Source organism: Ranitomeya variabilis, chromosome 6 (genome assembly GCF_051348905.1).
Source record: "Ranitomeya variabilis isolate aRanVar5 chromosome 6, aRanVar5.hap1, whole genome shotgun sequence".
Classification (NCBI taxonomy): Eukaryota; Metazoa; Chordata; class Amphibia; order Anura; family Dendrobatidae; genus Ranitomeya; species Ranitomeya variabilis.
The window spans coordinates 96,161,781-96,185,914 of NC_135237.1; the positions used below are offsets into that span (position 1 = coordinate 96,161,781).

A 24,134-nucleotide genomic window follows, 5' to 3' on the forward strand; every position below is an offset into this window, starting at 1 on the left:
TAATGGACTGATCGACTTTAAAGCGAATATGTATGGTCACCTTCAACCACGTGATGTTTCAAACAATTCAACTCGCATGACTACCTAGAATAAATATCCAATATAAGTGAATTTTCGCATATTAGCTGTTGAATAAATGACAAAAAGGTCAGTTTTTTGGAATTCTGCAAACCGACAAACACAAATATAGAGCAACTGTCGTGATCAATGTTTCACACATCAGAGGCCCTTGCAGAAGTACTGAGAAAAAAAATGTGGAATTGTAAAATGACTTTAGGGCTTCACACAATATACAGCTTATGTACAAAGGTGAACGATGAACATGCAAAATCCAAGTCATATGCTCTTCTCAAGACCAGGCAAACATAACATATTAACTGAAAAAAGATAACACGCACCAAGGAAAAGCAATAAGAAATAAGTGGAACTTTTAGTAATCATCCTGTTTCAGTATCCGCCGTTCGATACTAGAGTTTATGTCTTACAGGTCACCTTCGGATTATGTACTACGAGTCCTCCATGATTGAGCGTTTTCTAATAATAGATAGAGGCAGGGCCGGACTGGGACTAAAATTCAGCCCTGGCATTTGAAGTCACACAGGCCCACTTGTCGCATGGTGACTGTATAATATCTTTGTACACTTGTAGGCTACAAGAAGTGAGGGGAGTGTAACACGACTATATAACATATAATCACAGCTGTATCCAGCATTACAGCTCAGTCCCCATAGAATGTAATACAGCACAGCCCCCATAGACTATAATACAGCACAACCCCCATAGAATGTAATACAGCCCCCATAGAATGTAATGCAGCCAGCCCCATAGAATGTAATACAGAACAGCCCCCATAGAATGTAATGCAGCCAGCCCCATAGAATGTAATACAGAACAGCCCCATAGAATAAAATGCAGCACAGGCCCATAGAATGGAATGCAGCCAGCCCCATAGAATATAATGCAGCACAGGCCCATGGAATGGAATGCAGCCAGCCCCATAGAATATAATGCAGCACAGGCCCATGTAATGGAATGCAGCCAGCCCCATAGAATATAATGCAGCACAGGCCCATGGAATGGAATGCAGCCAGCCCCCATAGAATGTAATGCAGGCAGCCACCATACAATATACTGCAGCACAGCCCCCATAGAATGTAATGCAGGCAGCCACCATACAATATACTGCAGCACAGCCCCCATAGAATGTAATGCAGGCAGGCAGCCCCCATAGAATGTAATGCAGGCAGGCAGCCCCCATAGAATGTAATGCAGGCAGGCAGCCCCCATAGAATGTAATGCAGGCAGGCAGCCCCCATAGAATGTAATGCAGGCAGGCAGCCCCCATAGAATGTAATGCAGGCAGGCAGCCCCCATAGAAAGTAATGCAGGCAGGCAGCCCCCATAGAATGTAATGCAGGCAGGCAGCCCCCATAGAATGTAATGCAGGCAGGCAGCCCCCATAGAATGTAATGCAGGCAGGCAGCCCCCCATAGAATGTAATGCAGGCAGGCAGCCCCCCATAGAATGTAATGCAGGCAGGCAGCCCCCCATAGAATGTAATGCAGGCAGGCAGCCCCCATAGAAAGTAATGCAGGCAGGCAGCCCCCATAGAAAGTAATGCAGGCAGGCAGGCAGCCCCCCCCCCCCCCCAATAGCTCCAATATGCCAATCCAGTCATCACTCATTGATAAAAAAAAACAAACACACTACTCACCTCTCTCCTCGTGTCCCCCGCTGCTCCTGGCTCCGGCCTCAGCAGTCGCAGTCTGCCCGCCCGGTCACACAGCAGGTGCGCGATGATATGACGTCATGGCGCACCCGCAGTGTCAGCGGCAGGCAGAGCGGGGAATGATGGGAGAGGGGGCGTCAGACGCTCTCTCCTCCATCATTGCATTCAACTGTACCGGCGTCTATGACGCCAGTATAGTTGAATGCGTGGCCAGGAGTGTGCCGCGACAGCGTGGGGAGTGTGCCGACAGCGGCACACTCAAGCGGCCCACTACTGCCATCGGCCCTTCTGGCATTTGCCAGAACTGCCCTATGGCCAGTCCGGCCCTGGATAGAGGAGGGGGCTACAAGCTGGAATGGTCTTCACCTAGAAAGGGACATTCGTTTTTCCAGCCCAACAATAGGTTATAGAAGGTCCATGCCCTGACAAACCATAACCAACTGCAACGAGATATCAGAGAAAAAAAATATATAAAATTATATTACATATTTTATATACCGTAATAAGTTCATGAGTGTATTAAAATAAAACAAAACAATATTCATCCAGAAAACAGAAAAAGAAAAGCCAAAAATAAAATACAATAAAATAAAAAAGGCCAAGTGTAAATTGTGATGGCCAGACAACTAGGTCGGAGCATCTTCAAAACAGCAAATATGGGTCGTTCTCAGTATGTACCTACCAAAAGTGGCTCAAGAAACAATAATTGGTGAACCAGCCACAGGGTCTTTGGGCCTATGGTGCCTGTGCAGTAGCATCTATTGGAACACCATTTTGATATTTTATTTATTTTTTTAAATGAATACATGTATATCACCAAATAAAATAGTTACATGGTCATTGTACATGCGAACATGAAACAGAGCAGGTGCAACCGCCTGCTGTAATCTTTACAGGAGTATCGCCATCGTATGCATCCTCACTGCCAAGGCAACCTATTAGCACCCCATGATAACATTGCGGGGGATTAACAGACTACTGGAACAGATGCTGAACAGAATCGGTAATGGACAGTGGCATTTCATGGGTTAGCAGCTGCTCGTAGTAGAGGCTTGCATGTTAACACAGCCCACTCCATACACCCGCCGCATGACGTAATAGTACAGCAAGGGTATGAAGGTGTTATTGTGCGTGTCCTCTATATGTGCGGCGCTTGTCTTATATCCACTATGTGCCCTGCACTTGTCCGATTTGTGTCCAGTGTGTACTGCGCTATATACATACAGGACCGGCCTAGCAGACAGCAGCCCTGCGGGTGCACAGTGTGCTGTCCCACCATCTACCATGCAGTTGGCTGCATAATACAGAATACAGAACTGCAGCTCTGTATTTTAGGGGAATGAACAATGTACACAAGTCATGATAATGGCGGGTTCCACAGCCCAACTAGTCAGCGAATGCTTCTTCATAATGCTGCTGTCACCAGTTCGTGAAGGAATTCCCCGCTACTGTTTTCAAGTATTTGAATGAGCCCCAAATTCCCTAGAGATCATTGGTCAACTGGGTCTAAAACCGGCATCAATAGGTGAAAACACCTGTACGCTGGTCAGGAAGCATAAGCACACACAAAAAAAAGTCATAAAGCTCAATATAAAGTCTATAAGCTCATACACCGCTTGGTGCAGGCTTAGGCCGGCGTCACACTCGGCGTAAGACAATACGGTCCGTATTTTACGGCCGTAATACGGAGAAATGTTCCCAAAATAGTGATCCGTAGGCAGGGTGTGTCAGCGTATTTTGCGCATGGCATCCTCCGTATGTAATCCGTATGGCATCCGTACTGCGATATTTTCTCGCAGGCTTGCAAAACCGACATCTAATGGATTTATGTGCTCAAATGTTCGGGAAAACATATATACAGTATATATATCATTGACACACATATATATATATATTCTGTATTTATATTTCATTCAGCGCGATATCTGTGAAAAGCCGGTAATTCAATTGCCGGCTTTTCATTTCTCCTGCACAAACCCGACAGGATATGAGACATGGTTTACATACAGTAAACCATCTCATATCCCCTTTTTTTTTGCATATTCCACACTACTAATGTTAGTAGTGTGTATGTGCAAAATGTGGGCGCTGTAGCTGCTAAAATAAAGGGTTAAATCGCGGAAAAAAATCATTATTAATCCAATAGTACGAAATGGCTAATAAAACACACACACATTATTAAAAAGTATTTTAATGAAATAGACACACAGGTTGTTTTAGTATTTTATTGTTCTCTCAATCCATTTGCAAACCCTCGCTTGGCAAAATAAACGCACAAGATACATACCCTCAGATGAACCGTCACGTCCCACGAGGTAATCCATCTGAAGGGGTTAATTATTTTACAGCCATGAGCTGCGCTAAAGCACTCGCTCGTGGTTGTAATCCCCGGGGAATGAAGGAAATCTGAGTGATCTGTACTTACATTGAGTCGCGGTGAGGCGCCCTCTGGTGGATGAACTCATATGAACTCGAGCGTGGGAACTTTTCCAAGGCTGCAGTTCATGAGTTCATCCACCAGAGGGCGCATCACCGCAACTCAATGTAAGTACAGATCCAGCTTTCATTTCATCACCCGGGGATTACAGACACGAGCGAGTGCTTTAGCGCAGCTCATGGCTGTAAAATAATTAACCCCTTCAGATGGATTACCTCGTGGGACATGACGGTTCATCTGAGGGTATGTATCTTGTGCGTTTATTATTTTGCCAAGCGAGGGTTTGCAAATGGATTGAGAGAGCAATAAAATATTAACCCCTTAGTGACAGAGCCAATTTTTACAATTCTGACCAGTGTCACTTTATGAGGTTATAACTCTGGAACGCTTTATCGGATCCCGCTGATTCTGAGATTGTTTTTTCGTGACATGTTGTACTTCAAGTTAGTGGTAACATTTCTTCGATATTACTTGCGATTATTTATGAAAAAAATGGAAATATGGCGAAAATTTTTAAAATTTTGCAATTTTCAAACTTTGTATTTTTATGCCCTTAAATCAGAGAGATGTGTCACAAAAAATAGTTAATAAATAACATTTCTCACATGTCTACTTTACATCAGCACAATTTTGGAAACAATTTTTTTTTTTGTTAGGGAGTTATAAGGGTTAAAAGTTGACCAGCAATTTCTCATTTTTACAACACCATTTTTTTTTAGGGACCACATCACCTTTGAAGTGATTTTGAGGGGTCTATATGATAGAAAATAACCAAGTGTGACACCATTCTAAAAACTGCACCCCTCAAGCTGCTCAAAACCACATTCAAGAAGTTTATTAACCCTTTACGTACTTCACAGGAACTAAAACAATGTGGAAGAAAAAAATGAACATTTTACTTTTTTTTGCAAACATTTTACTTCAGAACCATTTTTTTTAATTTTCACAAGTGTAAAAACAGAAATTTAACCACAAATTTTGTTGTGCAATTTTTCCTGAGTACGCCGATACCCCATATGTGGAGGTAAACCACTGTTTGGGCGCACCGCAGAGCTTGGAAGTGAAGGAGCACCGTTTGACTTTTTCAATGCAGAATTGGCTGGAATTGAGATCGGATGCCATGTCGCGTTTGGAGAGTCCCTGATGTGCCTAAACAGTGGAAACCCCCCACAAGTGATACCATTTTGGAAACTAGACCCCTTAAGGAACTTATCTAGATGTGTGGTGAGCACTTTGAACCCCCAAGTGCTTCACAGAAGTTTATAACGTAGAGCCGTGAAAATAAAAAATCTAATTTTTTCTACAAAAATGATCTTTTTGCCCCCAAATTTTTATTTTCACAAGGGTAACAGGAGAAATTAGACCACAAAAGTTGTTGTACAATTTCTCCTGAGTACGTCGATACCCCATATATGGGGGTAAACCACTGTTTGGGCGCACCGCAGAGCTTGGAAGAGAAGGAGTGTCGTTTTACTTTTTCAATGTAGAATTGGCTGGAATTGAGATCGGACGCCATGTCACGTTTGGAGAGCCGCTGATGTGCCTAAACAGTAGAGACCCCCCACATATGACACCATTTTGGAAACTAGACCCCTTAAGGAACTTATCTAGATGTGTGGTGAGCACTTTAAACCCCCAGGTGCTTCACAGAAGTTTATAACGTAGAGCCGTGAAAATAAAAAAATCGAATTTTTTCTACAAAAATTATCTTTTTGCCTCCAAATTTTTATTTTACCAAGGGTAACAGGAGAAAATGGACCCCAGAAGCTGTTGTACAATTTGTCTTGAGTACGCCGACACCCCATATGTGGGGGTAAACCACTGTTTGGGCGCATGGCTGAGCTCGGAAGCAAAGGAGCGCCATTTGACTTTTCAATGCAAAATTGACTGGAATTGAGATCGGACGCCATGTCGCGTTTGGAGAGCCCCTGATGTGCCTAAACAGCAGAAACCCCCCAAAAGTGACCCCATTTTGGAAACTAGACCCCCCATGGAACTTATCTAGATGTGTAGTGAGAACTTTGAATGCCCAAGTGCATCACAGAAGTTTATAATGCAGAGTCGTGAAAATAAAAAATATATTTTTTTTAACAATAAAGATTTTTAGCCCCCAAGTTTTTATTTTCACAAGGGTAACAAGAGAAATTGGACCCCAAAAGTTGTTGTCCAATTTATCCCGAGTACGCTGATGCCCCATATGTGGGGGTAAACCACTGTTTGGGTGCACGGCAGAGCTCGGAAGGGAAGGAGTGCCATTTTGGAATGCAGACTTTGATAGAATTGTCTGCGGGCGTTATGTTGCCTTTGCAGACCCCTAATGTACCTAAACAGTAGAAACCCCCAACAAGTGACCCCATTTTGGAAAATAGACCCCCCAAGGAACTTATCTAGATATGTGGTGAGAACTTTGAATGCCCAAGTGCTTCACAGAAGTTTATAATGCAGAGTAGTGAAAATAAAAAATATTTTTTTTCCCACAAAAAAGATTTTTAGCCCCCAAGTTTTTATTTTCACAAGGGTAACAGGAGAAATTGGACCCCAAAAGTTGTTGTCCAATTTATCCCGAGTACGCTGATGCCCCATATGTGGGGGTAAACCACTGTTTGGGCGCACGGCAGAGCTCAGAAGGGAGGGAGTACCATTTGACTTTTTTAGCGCAAAATTGGCTGTCGTGTTTGGAGACCCCCTGATGTACCTAAACAGTGGAAACCCCCCAATTCTAACTCCAACCCTAACCCCAACACAGCCCTAACCCTAATCTCAACCCGATCCATAATCCTAATCACAACCCTAACGATAATCACAACCCTAACCCCAAAACAGCCCTAATCTCAACCCTAACCATAACCCTAATCAAAACCCTAAATCCAACACCCCCCTAACCCTAATCCCAACCCTAACCCTAATCCCAACCCTAATCCCAAACGTAACACTAATCCCAACCCTAATCCAAACCCTAACCCTAATCCCAACTCTAACCCTAACTTTAGCCCCAATCCTAACTTTAGCCCCCGTCGTCACAAAAAAAGTTCAATGTAACCTTTTTTTTGTACGTCGCGTCCGCCATTTCCGCGGATGCGTGGCCGTAACTCTGCCCCCTCCTCCCCAGGACATAGACTTGGCAGCGGATGCGTTGAAAAACTGCATCCGCTGCCCACGTTGTGCACAATTTTCACAACGTGCGTCGGTACATCGGGCCGACGCATTGCGACCGCCCCGTACCGACGCAAGTGTGAAAGAAGCCTAAGGCTACTTTCACACTAGCGTCGTACTCGGCCCATCGCAGTGTGTCGGGCCGACGTACCGAGGCTAGCGTTGTAAGCGCCGCACAACGGGTGCAGCGGATGCTGTTTTTTCAACGCATCCGCTGCCCCATTGTGAGGTGCGGGGAGGCGGGGGCGGAGTTCCGGCCACGCATGCGCGGTCGGAAATGGCGGACACGTCGCACAAAAAAGTTACATGTAGTTTTTTTTGTGTCGACGGTCCGCCGAAGCACGACGCATCCGTCGCACGATGGATGCGACATGTGGCAATCCGTCGCAATGCGTCGCTAATGCAAGCCAATGGAGAAAAAACGCATCCTGCAAGCACTTTTGCAGGATGCGTTTTTCTCCAACGACGCATTGCGACGGAAGCCAAAAAAACGCTAGTGTGAAAGTAGCCTAACCCTAACCCTAGCCCTAACCCTAAATTTAGCCCCAACCCTAACCCTAACTCTAACCCTAACTCTAGCCCTAACCCTAACTAACCCTAGCCCTAACTCTAACCCTAACCCTAACCCTAACCCTAACTCTAACCCTAACCCTAACCCTAACTAACCCTAACCCTAACTCTAACCCTAACCCTAATTTTAGCCCCAACTTGTCTTCTCCTGCCGGCCGGCAGATGGCAGCAGATGGCGGGCGCACTGCGCATGCGCCCGCCATGATGAAAAAGCCGGCTGGCAGGAGAAGACAGAAGAGGACCCAGGGACCCCGGGTGAGTATGATAGGGTCCCCGAATCCCCCTATTTCTCTGTCCTCTGATGTGCGATCACATCAGAGGACAGAGAAATAACTGATCGCTTTTTTTTTTTTTTTGCGGTCGCCGGTAAACTGTTAATTACCGGCGATCGCAAAGCAGGGGTCGGTGCAAACCGACCCCGATCATGTTCTTTGGGGTCTCGGCTACCCCCGGCAGCCGAGACCCCAAAGAACATCCGTGTCCCGGAAAAAAGATGGCGGCGCCCATGGGGAGACACGAGGAGCACCGGGGGAGGTAGGTAAGTATCGGGGGGCTATTGGGGGCCATCGGGGACCACATTTCTCTGTCCTCCGATGTGCGATCACATCGGAGGACAGAGAAATTAAACGGCAAATCGCGTTTTTTTTTTTTTGTTGCGACCGCCGGTAAACGGTTAATTACCGGCGATCGCAACTCGGGGGTCGGTAAAAACCCCCCGAATCATGTTCTCTGGGGTCTCGGCTACCCTCGGCAACCGAGACCCCAGAGAAAATCCGACTCTGGGGGGCGCTATTCACTTTTTCCACAGCGCCGTTAATTAACAGCGCTGTGGTTTAAGTACCCTTAGCGGCCGCCGTTAAAAGGCGTATCGGCGGTCGTTAAGGGGTTAAAACAACCTGTGTGTTTATTTCATTAAAATACTTTGTAATAATGAGTGTGTGTTTTATTAACCATTTAGTACTATTTGATTAATAATGGATAGGTGACATAATTGACGCCTCTCCATTATTAATCTGGCTTAATGTCACCTTACAATAGCAAGGTGGCATTAACCCTTCATTACCCCATATCCCACCGCTACATGGGAGTGGGAAGAGAGTGGCCAAGTGCCAGAATAGGCGCATCTTCCAGATGTGCCTTTTCTGGGGTGGCTGGGGGCAGATGTTTTTAGCCACGGGGGGGGCCAATAACCATGGACCCTCTCCTGGCTATTAATATCTGCCCTCAGTCACTGGCTTTACCATTCTGGCGGAGAAAATTGCGCGGGAGCCTACGCCAATTTTTTCCGCCATTTAACCCTTTATTTGCGCAGCTACAGCGCCCACATTTTGCACATACACACTACTAACATTAGTAGTGTGGAATATGCAAAAAAAAGGGGGATATCAGATGGTTTACTGTATGTAAACCATGTCTCACATCATGTCGGGTTTGGGAAGGAGAAATGAAAAGCCGGCAATTGAAATACCGACTTTTCACTAACACCGCTGCGTATTTCTCGCAAGTCACACTGCTGGTCCGTGTGGAATCCATATTTTTCTCGCCCCCATAGACTTTCATCGGCGTATTATTTGCGCAATACGCTGACAAACGCAACATGCTGCGATTTTGTACGGCCGTAGAACGCCGTATATTACGGATCCGTAATATACGGCTGATAGGACTAGACCCATTGAGAAGCATTGTGCCGTATGTTATGCGAGTTTTACGCACGTAGTTTCTGCGCTCTTACGTCCATAAAACTCGCATGTGTGACGGCGGCCTCATACAGGAGCAGAGCCCTCATACAAGTGTAGGTGTGCGCTCTGTCAGCACAGAATGACTGTCCAACACTTCATGGCGGAGCCAATCATTTATACATACCTTCCCACCTGCTTGGTTTCCATCTCCCTTCACTAGCTCTATGAGGCCAGAGGAGCTGTCAATCAAAGAAAAGGGGTGCAGATAGATGGAAACAAGCAAGTGGGAAGAAATACAGTGCCTTGCGAAAGTATTCGGCTCCCTGGAACTTTTCAACCTTTTCCCACATATCATGCTTCAAACAAAGATACCAAATGTAAATTTTTGGTGAAGAATCAACAACAAGTGGACCACAATTGTGAAGTTGATGAAATTTATTGGTTACGGTATTTTAAATTTTTGTGGAAATTCAAAAACTGAAAAGTGGGGCGTGCAATACTATTCGGCCCCTTTACTTTCAGTGCAGCAAACTCACTCCAGAAGTTCACTGTGGATCTCTGAATGATCCAATGTTGTCCTACATGCCTAATGATGATAAATATAACCCACCTGTGTGTAATCAAGTCTCCGTATAAATGCACCTGCTCTGTGATAGTCTCAGGGTCCTGTTTGAAGCACAGAGAGCATCATGAATACCAAGGAACACAACAGGCAGGTCCGTGATACTGTTGTGGAGAAGTTTAACCCCTTCCCGACATTTGACGTACTATCCCGTCGAGGTGGGGTGGGCCCGTATGACCGCCGACGGGATAGTACGTCATAGCCGATCGGCCGCGCTCACGGGGGGAGCGCGGCCGAGTGTCGGCTGCATATCGCAGCTGACATCCGGCACTATGTGCCAGGAGCGGTCACGGACCGCCCCCGGCACATTAACCCCCGGCACACCGCGATCAAACATGATCGCGATGTGCCGGCGATGCAGGGAAGCTTTGCCCAGGGAGAGGGCTCCCTGCGGGCTTCCCTGAGCCCCCCCGCAGCAACGCGATGTGATCGCGTTGCTGCGAGGGTCTTACCTCCCTCCCTGCCTGCTCCAGACCCGGATCCAAGATGGCCGCGGATCCGGGTCCTGCAGGGAGGGAGGTGGCTTCACAGACGCCTGCTCAGAACAGGCACTGTGAAGCAGCCTGTACTTCTCGCAGATCGGTGATCTGTCAGAGTGCTATGCAAACTGGCAGATCACCGATCTGTATTGTCCCCCCCTGGGGCAAAGTAAAAAAAGTAAAAAAAAAAAATTTCCAAATGTGTAAAAAAAAAATTAAAAAAAATATTCCAAAATAATGAAAAAAAAAAAAAATATATTATTCCCATAAATACATTTCTTTATCTAAATTAAAAAAAAAAACAATAAAAGTACACATATTTAGTATCGCCACGTCCGTAACGACCCAACCTATAAAACTGCCACACTAGTTAACCCCTTCAGTAAACACCGTAAGAAAAAAAAAAAAAAAACGAGGCAAAAAACAACGCTTTATTACCATACCGCCGAACAAAAAGTGGAATAACACGCGATCAAAAAGACTGATATAAATATCCATGGTACCGCTGAAAACGTCATCTTGTCCCGCAAAAAACAAGCCGCCATACAGCATCATCAGCAAAAAAATAAAAAAGTTATAGTCCTGAGAATAAAGCGATACCAAAATAATTATATTTTCTATAAAATAGTTTTTATCGTATAAAAGCGCCAAAACATAAAAAAAATGATATAAATGAGATATCGCTGTAATCATACTGACCCGACGAATAAAACTGCTTTATCAATTTTACCAAACCCGGAACGGTATAAACGCCTCTCCCAAAAGAAATTCATGAATAGCAGGTTTTTGGTCATTCTGCCTCACAAAAATCGGAATAAAAAGCGATCAAAAACGGTCACGTGTCCGAAAATGTTACCAATAAAAACATCAACTCGTCCCGCAAAAAACAAGACCTCACATGACTCTGTGGAGCAAATGTGGAAAAATTATAGGTCTCAAAATGTGGAGACGCAAAAACTTTTTTGCTATAAAAAGCGTCGCTGGTTTCACACTTCCGTTTTTGTCTGCAGCGTTTTTTGCACAAAAAAACGCATGCGTTTTTTCCCTATATTTAACATTGAAAACGCATGCGGTTTTTTTGTACGCGTTTGGTCGCGTTTTCAAACGCATGCGGTTTTTTTCTGCATGCGTTCATTTTCAGAAATACAACCTGCAGTATTTTCTTGCGTTTTTAAGCACATGCGTTTGTTTGCGTTAAAAACGCATGCATTTTTATCGAAAAAAACAGAAAACACACTGAAAAGCCACCCACCACCATCAAGGTGATAAAGGGATCCAAACCCTAACCCTAACTCTACCCCTACCCTCACCCCTAACCGTTTAATGAACATTTTCTGACAGTCATAGTGCCACGTATTTCAGTGCCACGTATTTCAGTGCCACGTATTTCAGTGCCACGTATTTCAGTGCCACGTATTTCAGTGCCATGTATTTCAGTGCCACGTATCACGTATTTCAGTGCCACGTGTTTCAGTGCCACGTATTTCAGTGCCACGTATCACGTATTTCAGTGCCACATATTTTAGTACCACGTATTTCAGTTGCACGTATTTCAGTGCCACGTATTTCAGTGCCACGTATTTCAGTGCCACGTATCACGTATTTCAGTGCCACGTGTTTCAGTGCCACGTATTTAAGTGCCACGTATCACATATTTCAGTGCCACGTATTTCAGTGCCACGTATTTCAGTGCCACGTATTTCAGTGCCACGTATTTCAGTGCCACGTATTTCAGTGCCACGTATTTCAGTGCCACGTATTTAAGTGCCACATATCACATATTTCAGTGCCACTTATTTAAGTGCCACGTATTTCAGTGCCACGTATTTCAGTGCCACGTATTTCAGTGCCACGTATTTCAGTGCCACGTATTTCAGTGCCACGTATTTCAGTGCCACGTATTTCAGTGCCACGTATTTCAGTGCCACGTATTTCAGTGCCACGTATTTCAGTGCCACGTATTTCAGTGCCACGTATTTCAGTGCCACGTATTTCAGTGCCACGTATTTCAGTGCCACGTATTTCAGTGCCACGTATTTCAGTGCCACGTATTTCAGTGCCACGTATTTCAGTGCCACGTATTTCAGTGCCACGTATTTCAGTCACGTTTAGGGTTAGGGTTAGGGGTAGGGTTAGGGTTAGGGCTAGGGTTGGAGGTAAAGTTAGGGTTGGGGCTAAAGTTAGGGTTGGGGCTAAAGTTAGGGTTAGGGTTTGGATTACATTTACGTTTGGATTAGGGTTGGGATTAGAATTATGGGTGTGTCAGGGCTAGGGGTGTGTTTGGGTTAGGGTTTCAGGTAGAATTGGGGGGTTTCCACTGTCCAGGCACATCAGGGGCTCTCCAAGCGCGACATGGCGTCCAATCTCAATTCCAGCCAATTCTGCGTTGAAAAAGTAAAACAGTGCTCCTTCCCTTCCGAGCTCTCCCGTGCGCCCAAAAAGGGGTTTACCCCAACATATGTGTTATCAGCGTACTCGGGACAAATTGAACAACAACTTCTGGGGTCCAAGTTCTTTTGTTATCCTTAGGAAAATAAAAATTTGGGGGGCTAAAAATCATTTTTGTGGGAAAAAAAAGATGTTTTATTTTCACGGCTCTGCATTATAAACTGTAGTGAAACACTTGGGGGTTCAAAGTTCTCACAACACATCTAGATAAGTTCCTTGGGAGGTCTAGTTTCCAATATGGGGTCACTTGTGGGGGGTTTGTACTGTTTGGGTACATCAGGGGCTCTGCAAATGCAACGTGACGCCTGCAGACCAATCCATTTAAGGCTGCATTCCAAATGGCGCTCCTTCCCTTCCGAGCTCTGTCATGCGCCCAAACAGTGGTTCCCCCCCACATATGGGGTATCAGCGTACTCAGGACAAATTGGAAAACAAATTTTGGGGTCCAATTTATTCTGTTACCCTTGTAAAAATACAAAGCTGGGGGCTAAAAAATCATTTTTGAGAAAAAAAAAAAAAATTATTTTCACGGCTCTGCGTTATAATCTGTAGTGAAACACTTGGGGGTTCAAAGCTCTCAAAACACATCTAGATAAGTTCCTTAGGGGGTCTACTTTCCAAAATGGTGTCACTTGTAGGGAGTTTCAATGTTTAGGCACATCAGGGGCTCTCCAAACGCAACATGGCGTCCCATCTCAATTCCAGTCAATTTTGCATTGAAAAGTCAAATGGCGCTCCTTCCCTTCCAAGCTCTGCCATGCGCCTAAACAATGGTTTACACCCACATATGGGGTATCATCGTACTCAGGACAAATTGTACAACAACTTTGGGGGTCCATTTTCTCCTGTTACCCTTGGTAAAATAAAACAAATTGGAGCTGAAATAAATTTTGTGTGAAAAAAAGTTAAATGTTCATTTTTATTTAAACATTCCAAAAATTCCTGTGAAACACCTGAAGGGTTAATAAACTTCTTGAATGTGGTTTTGAGCACCTTGAGGGGTGCAGTTTTTAGAATGGTGTCACACTTGAGTATTTTCTATCATATAGACCCCTCAAAATGACTTCAAATGAGATGTGGTCCCTAAAAAAAAATGGTGTTGTAAAAATGAGAAATTGCTGGTCAACTTTTAACCCTTATAACTCCGTCACAAAAAAAAATTTTGGTTCCAAAATTGTACTGATGTAAAGTAGACATGTGGGAAATGTTACTTATTAAGTATTTTGCGTGACATATGTCTGTGATTTAAGGGCACAAAAATTCAAAGTTGGAAAATTGCAAAATTTTCGCCAAATTTCCATTTTTTTCACAAATAAACGCAAGTTATATCGAATAAATTTTACCTTTAACATGAAGTACAATATGTCACGAGAAAACAATGTCAGAATCGCCAAGATCCGTCAAAGCGTTCCAGAGTTATAGCCTCATAAAGGGACAGTGGTCAGAATTGTAAAAATTGGCCCGGTCATTAACGTGCAAACCACCCTTGGGGGTGAAGGGGTTAAAGATGGATTTGGATACAAAATGATTTCCAAAAATTTAAACATCCCAAGGAGCACTGTGCAAGCGATCATATTGAAATGGAAGGAGTATCATACCACTGCAAATCTACCAAGACCCGGCCATCCCTCTAAACTTTAATCTCAAACAAGGAGAAGACTGATCAGAGATGCAGCCAAGAGGCCCATGATCACTCTGGATGAACTGCAGAGATCTACAGCTGAGGTGGGACAGTCTGTCCATAGGACAACAATCAGTCGTAAACTGCACAAATCTGGTCTTTATGGAAGAGTGGCACAAAGAAAGCAATTTCTGAAAGATATCCATAAAAAGTATGGTTTAAAGTTTGCAACAAGCCACCTGGGAGACACACCAAACATGTGGATGAAGGTGCTCTGGTCAGATAAAACCAAAATCGAACTTTTTGGCAACAATGCCAAATGATATCTTTGGCGTAAAGGCAACACAGCTCATCACCCTGAACACACCATCCCCACTGTCAAACATGGTGGTGGCAGCATCATGGTTTGGGCCTGCTTTTCTTCAGCAGGGACAGGGAAGATGGTTAAAATTGATGGGAAGATGGATGGAGCCAAATACAGGACCATTCTTGAAGAAAACCTATTGGAGTCTGCAAAAGACCTGAGACTGGGACGGAGATTTGTCTTCCAACAAGACAATGATCCCAAAGTAAAATCTACAATGGAATGGTTCACAAATAAACGTATCCAGGTGTTAGAATGGCCGAGTCAAAGTCCAGACCTCAATCCAATCGAGAATCTGTGGAAAGAGCTGAAAACTGCTGTTCACAAACGATCTCCATCAAACCTCACTGAGCTCGAGCTGTTTGCCAAGGAAGAATGGGCAAGAATTTCAGTCTCTCAATGTACAAAACTGATAGAGACATACCCCAAGCGACTTGCAGCTGTAATCGCAGCAAAAGGTGGCGCAACAAAGTATTAAGTTAAAGGGGCAGAATAATATTGCACGCCCCACTTTTCAGTTTTTGAATTTCCACAAAAATTTAAGATAACCAATAAATTTTATTCAACTTCACAATTGTGTTCCACTTGTTGTTGATTCTTCACCAAAAATTTACTTTTAGTAGCTTTATGTTTGAAGCATGATATGTTACATATAGTTATTAAGGTTGAAGGAAGAATTTAAGTCCATCTAGTTCAACCCATAGCCTAGCATGCCCTAACATGTTGATCCAGGGGAAGGCAAAAAAAAACCCATGTGGTAAGAGTAAGCTCCATCATGGGGAAAAAAATGCCTTCCCGACCCCACATACGGCAATCAGACTAGTTCCCTGGATCAACGCCTTATCAAGGAATCTAATATATATACCCTTTAATATTATACTTTTCCAGGAAGGTATCCAGTCCCCTCTTAAATTGAAGCAATGAGTCACTCATTACAACATCATACGGCAGAGAGTTCCATAGTCTCACTGCTCTTACAGTAAAGAATCCGCGTCTGTTATGCTTAAACCTTTTTTCCTCCAGACGTAGAGGATGCCCCCTTGTCCCTGTCACCGGTCTATGATTAAAAAGATCAGCAGAAAGGTCTTTGTACTGTCCCCTCATATATTTATACATTAAAATAAGATCACCCCTTAGTCTTCGTTTTTCCAAACTAAATAGCCCCAAGTGTAATAACCTATCTTGGTATGGCAGACCCCCCAGTCCTCTAATAACCTTGGTCGCTCTTCTCTGCACTCGCTCTAGTTCAGCTATGTCTTTCTTATACACCGGAGACCAGAACTGTACACAGTATTCTAAGTGTGGTCGAACTAGTGACTTGTGTAGAGGTAAAATTATGTTCTCCTCATGTGGGAAAAGGTTGAAAAGTTCCAGGGAGCTGAATACTTTTGCAAGGCACTGTGTATACAGGTGCTTTTCACTAAATTAGAATATTATGAAAAAGTTACCGTATTTTTTGGCATATAAGACGCACTTTTTCCCCCCAAAAAAAGGGGGGAAAATGGGGGGTGCGTCTTATATTCGCAATGCAGGCTTACCGTGGACCGTGGCGGCAGAGGTGCGGCGGCAGAGGTGCGGAGATGAGGAGGCGCAGTGAGCGGGGTCCCTTTCCCCGGTGAGGTGATGCAGCAGCACCGGTAATGCAGCAGGGCCGGGTGAATCCTGTTGTTATCGGTGCGCGCGGCCATTTTCCTGAGGCCGCGCATTCGCAGATGGAGCTCTGCTGCCCGGGGCTTCAGGAAAATGGCCGCGGGATGCCGCGCGTGCGCAGATGGGGTTCGCGGCGGCCATTTTCCTGAAGCCCCGGGCAGCAGAGCTCCATCTGCGAACGCGCGGCCTCAGGAAGATGGCCGCGCGCACCGATAACAACAGGATTCACCCGGCCCTGCTGCATTACCGGGGCTGCTGCATCACCTCACCGGGGAAAGGGACCCCGCTCACTGCGCCTCCTCATCTCCACACCTCTGCCACCACGGTAACAGGATTCACCCGGCCCTGCTGCATTACCGGGGCTGCTGCATCACCTCACCGGGGAAAGGGACCCCCACTCACTGCGCCTCCTCGTCTCCACACCTCTGCCACCGCGGTAACAGGATTCACCGGGCTCTGCTGCATTACCGGGCTGCTGCATCACCTCACCGGGGAAAGGGACCCCTCTAACGCCATACCTCCTCATCCCAACACCTCTGCCGGTAACCACTGCTGCCACCCTCCCATGGACACCAGGCTGTGGCGTCGCCCACCTAAGCAGGAATGGACCCTGCTCAGGTGCACGCCGTACCGCCTCACCCCACCTCTGCCAACACCATGCCTCCTGTGACCCTGCTCTGCCACCGCCAGCCCTCAGGTAAGATACTGTAAATTCGGACAATAAGACGGACCCCCATCTTATAAAAAATCTTTTTTTCTGCAATTTTCACCCCAAATTTGGGGTGCGTCTTATGGTCCGGTGCGTCTTATAGTCCGCGAAATACGGTAATTTATTTCAGTTCTTCGATACAAAAAGTGAAAATCCTAAATTATATAGAGTTATTACAAACAGAGTGATCTATTTCAATTGTTTATTTCTGTTAATGTTTATGATTATGGCTTACAGCCAATGAAAACCCAAAAGTAATTATCTCAGTAAATTAGAATACTTTATAACACCAGCTTGGAAAAATGATTTTAAAATCCGAAATGTTGGCCTACTGAAATGTATGTTCAGCAAATGCACTCAATACTTGGTCGGGGCTCCTTTTACATCAATTACTGCACCAATGCGGCGTGGCATGGAGGCGATCCGTCTGTGGCACTGCTGGGGTGTTATGGAAGCCCAGGTTGCTTTGATAGCATCCTTCAGCACGTCTGCATTGTTGGGTCCGGTGTCTCATCTTCTCTAGACAATACCCCATATATCTCTATGAGGATAAGGTCAGGCGAGTTTGCTGGCCAATCAGGCACCGAGATACTGTTGTTTTTAAACCAGGTATTGGTACTTTTGGCAGTGTGGACAGGTGCCAAGACCATCTCCAAAAAGCTTGTCGGCAGAGGGAAGAAGTGCTCTCAAATTTCCTGGTAGACAGCTGCGCTGACATTGGTCTTGATAAAACACAGTGGACCTACACCAGCAGATGACATGGCTCCCCAAACCATCACTGATTGTGGATACTTCACAAGCAGCTTGGATTGTGGCCTCTCCATTCTTCCTCCAGACTCTGGGACCTTGATTTCCAAATGAAATGCAAAATTTACTTTCACCTGAAAACAACACCTTGGACCACAGAGCAACAGTCCAGTTCTTTTTCTCCTTGGCCCAGGTAAGACGCTTCTGGCGTTGTCTATTGGCCATGAGTGGCTTGACACAAGGAATGTGACACTTGTAGACCATGTCCTGGATACGTTTGTGTGTGGTGGCTCTTGAAGCAATGACTCCAGCAGCAGTCCACTCCTTGTGAATCCCCCACAAACTTTTGAATGACCTTTTCTTAGCAATCCTTTCAAGGCTGTGGCTATCCTGGTTGCTTGTGCACCTTTTTCTACCACAAATTTTACTTCCACACAACTTTCCATTAATATGCTTGAACACAGCACTCTGAACAGCCAGTTTCTTTACCAATGACCTTTTGTGGCTTACCTTCCTTGTGGAGTGTGTCAATGACTGCCTTCTGGACATCTGTGAAGTCAGCAGTCTTGTCTTCCCCATGATTGTCGAGCCTACTGAAACAGACTAAGGGACCTTTTTAAACACACAGGAAGACTTTACAGGTGTTTTTTGTTAATTCTAATATACTGAGATAATATCTTTTGGGTTTTCATTAGCTGTAAGCCATAATCATCAACATTAACAGAAATATACACTTGAAATAGATCATTGTTTGTAATGACTATATACGAGTTTCACTTTTTGCATTGAAGAACTGAAATAAATAGAATATTATCAAAAAGTTAAATTTTGGGAGACGCACTTGTATATGATTGGCCCTGCCATGAACTCAGCAGGGAACTTTAGTTTCAACAGTCATTCTGTGCTGACAGTCCCTTTAAAGCTTTGACTGCAGTGGGGCCCCTGGCAATAATTAGCACCCATCCTGGGAATCATTTACATATAAAATTGCTGGGAAAATCCCTTTAACACATACTGGTAGATACCACAATCCACTATACAGTACTGCCTCCGTTCTTAAGAAATTGAAGTTTAAATTAATATGCTAATCAGGGTGTGACCAAGAGGCTCAGTGCGCCCTCTGGGTTGCACGTCCTTGGGACCCTTGCTGGTGATCAATAGCACAGATATGCCTAGAGCAAGAGATGTCTGCAGAGAAGGCTCAGGGACCACAACGCTGTCTCCACCAGAGATGGAGGCAGGGAAGGAAAGGCGCCCTGATCCTCCTGGCCACACCACGGGTGCATCAAGCACCCTAATAAGCATATTTCAGTTTCTGTAGAGAGGAGTCAAAGCTTAGATCACATAAGGGTTCATATCTAGGTTTTGTGCACACAATGGGCCCGATTCATCAAAGCATTCACACCTGACATCTGGCGTAAAAGCTTTGAAAAGTCGAAAAATTTAGGAGCAACTCGGAGCATTGGTTAAACTTAGCAACTTCTGGCATCTTCACGGCAGTTTCCCCCAATTCACAAATAACAGAACTGGGGTGGGACGGGGGCGGCATTTGCTACATCACCAAATCTTACTCCAGTAGGGGCTGGAGTAGGATTTGAAGCACAGGCCATTCATCTGGCAGGGGCTCCTGACTCATGAAGCGGTGTATGCATCTCCATAATCAGGAGCTTGTGATGGCGGCACACCACCTCACCAAGACCAGCATGAACAACACTGGGTTTGATGAATCGGGCCCATAGTCTTTTAGATGCCAATGTATCCACCACATTTTTCAAGGTAGAAGACACTTCAAGAATGAGCCGGCGCTGTTCTGTGCTGAAGCATCTTTACAGACGTTTTTACTTGTATGAAAAAATAAGTGGCTTTTAAGCTGATGCCGTCTGAAGACTGGACCAGGCTCCTTGTTTAACAGCTTTGCATCTTCACAGATACAAACTGGGTAAATAAGATCAAATGACTGGACATATTAATACATTACAATGCATTATGGTCAGTTTTTTAATATTTATTCAGCGTGTGCACATACCCTTACAGGGGCCATATCCCCTCCAAAGCTGTGTGTTTAGCTCATACTGTCAGTTCGGGAGGACAGATGCCCACTAATGTTTATTTTTCAGTCCCTTAGGAGACCTGTGATCATTTGATCGCTTGTCCTACATCCTGCAAAGGTGCAATACTATGAAGGAGGATCGAGATGGGGACCGTCCACAGCCCCTCGGCGACCACTGCAACCCCATTAGCACCCTGCTAGGGTTGAGCGACTTTTGCTTTTTTAGGATCGAGTTGGGTTTTGTGAAACCCGACCTTCTCAAAAGTCGGATCGTGTGAAATCGGCCGATTCTACTGTAAAGTCGGGTTCCGGTCCCGGAACACGAAACCCAATGCAAGTCAATGTGCATTCATATCTCTCTCTCTCTCTCTCTCTCTCCTCCGTGCATATATTGTATTTGACTCCGGAAATCACTGCAGCCCAAACGGTAATATGGCTCTATGACGCCGCAGAAACTGGGCCGGAACCTATGTCATCACGCTACCCACAATTAATTGGCTGAAAAAATGGCGGGGAAGGCGTCATTCAAAACGCGACTTTGGCGCCAAGATCGCGTACCGCATGGCCGACCCCACGCTGGGATCGGGTCGGGTTTCATGAGATGCCGACTTTGCCAAAAGTCGGCGACTTATGAAAATGACCGATCCGTTTCGCTCAACCCTACACCCTGCAATTACCTCAGAAAATGGATTCAACCATGTAAATACCGTTATCAGTGATTGACAGCGACATCAGAACAGTTAGACAGCAGCAACTACTGATGTGAGAGGCTGATGGTGGCTGTGTAACTCAGCTGGCACCTGCCTGGAATGGAGCAGCCTCAGTGGTGACACTGTATAGACCCTGTAGACAGGTGTAGCGCTGGTTATGGATGGAAGTCGCCTGGCTTCTCTAATTCTGTGCTAAAAATTTAGGGGAAGTGAGGCGGGGAGGGAGGGACACCGGCAACGCCTTTCATTTAATAGTGTGCATGATGGTATGATGTGGGCGAGAAGCCAGGATGGGCAACTATGGAGAGTCCAGGTGAGGAGGACCTGACGGCTATTCTTCATGCCGGCGGTGACACATGGGCTATGCGCCGGCGGTGACACATGGGCTATGCGCCGGCGGTGACGCATGGGCTATGCGCCGGCGGTGACGCATGGGCTGTGCGCCGGCGGTGACGCATGGGCTGTGCGCCGGCGGTGACGCATGGGCTGTGCGCCGGCGGTGACGCATGGGCTGTGCGCCGGCGGTGACGCATGGGCTGTGCGCCGGCGGTGACGCATGGGCTGTGCGCCGGCGGTGACGCATGGGCTGTGCGCCGGCGGTGACGCATGGGCTGTGCGCCGGCGGTGACGCATGGGCTGTGCGCCGGCGGTGACACATGGGCTGTGCGCCGGCGGTGACGCATGGGCTGTGCGCCGGCTGTGACGCATGGGCTGTGCGCCGGCGGTGACGCATGGGCTGTGCGCCGGCGGTGACGCATGGGCTGTGCGCCGGCTGTGACACATGGGCTGTGCGCCGGCTGTGACACATGGGCTGTGCCGGCGGTGACGCATGGGCTATGCGCCGGCGGTGACGCATGGGCTATGCGCCGGCGGTGACGCATGGGCTGTGCGCCGGCGGTGACGCATGGGCTGTGCGCCGGCTGTGACACATGGGCTGTGCCGGCGGTGACGCATGGGCTGTGCGCCGGCGGTGACGCATGGGCTATGCGCCGGCGGTGACGCATGGGCTGTGCGCCGGCGGTGACACATGGGCTGTGCCGGCGGTGACGCATGGGCTATGCGCCGGCGGTGACACATGGGCTGTGCGCCGGCTGTGACGCATGGGCTGTGCGCCGGCGGTGACACATGGGCTGTGCCGGCGGTGACGCATGGGCTATGCGCCGGCGGTGACGCATGGGCTGTGCGCCGGCGGTGACGCATGGGCTGTGCGCCGGCGGTGACGCATGGGCTGTGCGCCGGCGGTGACGCATGGGCTGTGCGCCGGCGGTGACGCATGGGCTGCGCCGGCGGTGACGCATGGGCTGCGCCGGCGGTGACGCATGGGCTGCGCCGGCGGTGACGCATGGGCTGCGCCGGCGGTGACGCATGGGCTGCGCCGGCGGTGACGCATGGGCTGCGCCGGCGGTGACGCATGGGCTGCGCCGGCGGTGACGCATGGGCTGCGCCGGCGGTGACGCATGGGCTGCGCCGGCGGTGACGCATGGGCTGCGCCGGCGGTGACGCATGGGCTGCGCCGGCGGTGACAGCAGCACCACAGATCTGATATGCTGACACCTGACAGCACCAGGAATCAATGGATGAAGTGCCCTTGTGTGATCACAGGCTGAAGTCACAGGAGCCGGTGCCCTGGTGGGGTGAGGGCAAACATAACGCACAGCATCTCATAAATGAGCAGAGTATATGGTGCTGTGTAATGCAATGCACAAGGGATGTACAGCACGGGCTGAGCCTTACCCACTGCCAGGCGGGCATGCCTGCTGATAGAGCTGTGCAGGGCACTGCCAGACCTCCAGAACAGAGCTGCCATGCTTCTTCCTCACAGCTGACCTCCACTGCTAGGATCCTGGATAAGACGCTTGTGGTGACGTCAGAGAACCCTATGACTGACACCTCCTGCAGCCAATCCCTGGCAAAGTTCAGTATCCACGTCCAATTAAGGGACGGGAGCATGCCACGCCCACCTCGCTCGTACAGCTACAGAGCGGCCCGGCTCTGCCCCGCGAAGCGCACTGCAGGATTGGCTGAGAGGGAAGAATAGGGGGCGGGGATTACAGCGCTGTATATACAGTGACGCGCCGGAGCCAGGACCAGAGCAGCGTGTGAGGCTGAGCGCTCAGCACCATCGCTTATTATTCTGCAGTACAAGCCTTTAGTTACAGATCTACGTCTGGGAAACTGCCAAAATGAAAAAGGCAAATCTATGTGCATTGTCTGATGTAAGATGCTAAACACTGAAGAAATGGGATTACTTTATCCTCCATTTCCATCAGAGAGAACAACTCTGTTTATTTTTTTTTTCCTGACACTTTCCGAAGTGGTTTGCATCTCAGCAGACAGGTGCAGGCTAAACATGGCTTGTGATTCACACACGATAGCATGAACTCTACAGAATACACAAAACTATACAATGTGTACAAACTCTATACTATACACTGGTGTGAAAAAGTGTTTGACCCCTTCCTGATTTCCAATTTTGCATGTTTGTGACACTGAAATGTTTCAGATCATCAAACAAATGTAATTATTGGGCAAAGATAACACGAGTAGTGATGAGCGAGCATGCTCGGCTAAGGTGATACCTGAGTATTCTCGTGTACTACTTGAATATTTTCAGCTTGCTCAAAAAAAAAATGCTGATGTCGGTGCAGCTGTTTGACAGCCGAAACACATGCAGGGATTGCCTAACAATCAGCCAAGACATGCAGCCGCGGCGACTAGAGCATTTTTTTCAAGCACAGCTAAAATACTCGATTAGGACACAAGCGTGCTCGCTCATCAATAAACAGAAGTAAACACAAAATGCAGTTTTTAAATTATGGTCTTTAATATTAAGGGAAAAATAAATCCAAACCTATAGGGCCCTGTGTGAAAAACTGATTGCCCCCCTAAAACATAAATTAACTGTGGTTTATCACATCTGTGGGAAACGGAGTTCAAATTCCCTAGCCACACGCAGGCCTGATTACTGCCACACCTGTTCTTAATCAAGAATTCTCTTAAATAGGACCTACCTGACAAACTGAAGGAGACCAAAAGATACTCAAAAGTTAGACATCATGTCGCATTCCAAAGAAATTTTGGAACTAGTGAGAAGCAAAGTAATTTAGATCTATCAGTCTGGAAAAGGTTATATAGCCCTTTCTGAACCTTTGGGATTCCAGTGACC

General features: G+C 46.7%; 1 protein-coding gene across 1 annotated transcript in view; it reads right to left on the reverse strand.

The window, feature by feature from the left end:
* Nucleotides 1-22,860, reverse strand: part of HIBADH (3-hydroxyisobutyrate dehydrogenase) — a 199,218-nt gene extending 176,358 nt beyond the window's left edge. Inside the window, exon 1 of the mRNA XM_077268819.1 lies at nt 22,703-22,860. Coding sequence (XP_077124934.1) covers nt 22,703-22,775 — 73 coding nt within the window. The 5' untranslated portion in view covers nt 22,776-22,860. The remainder of the gene's footprint in view (nt 1-22,702) is intronic.
* Between the last annotated feature and the right edge of the window lie 1,274 nt (nt 22,861-24,134).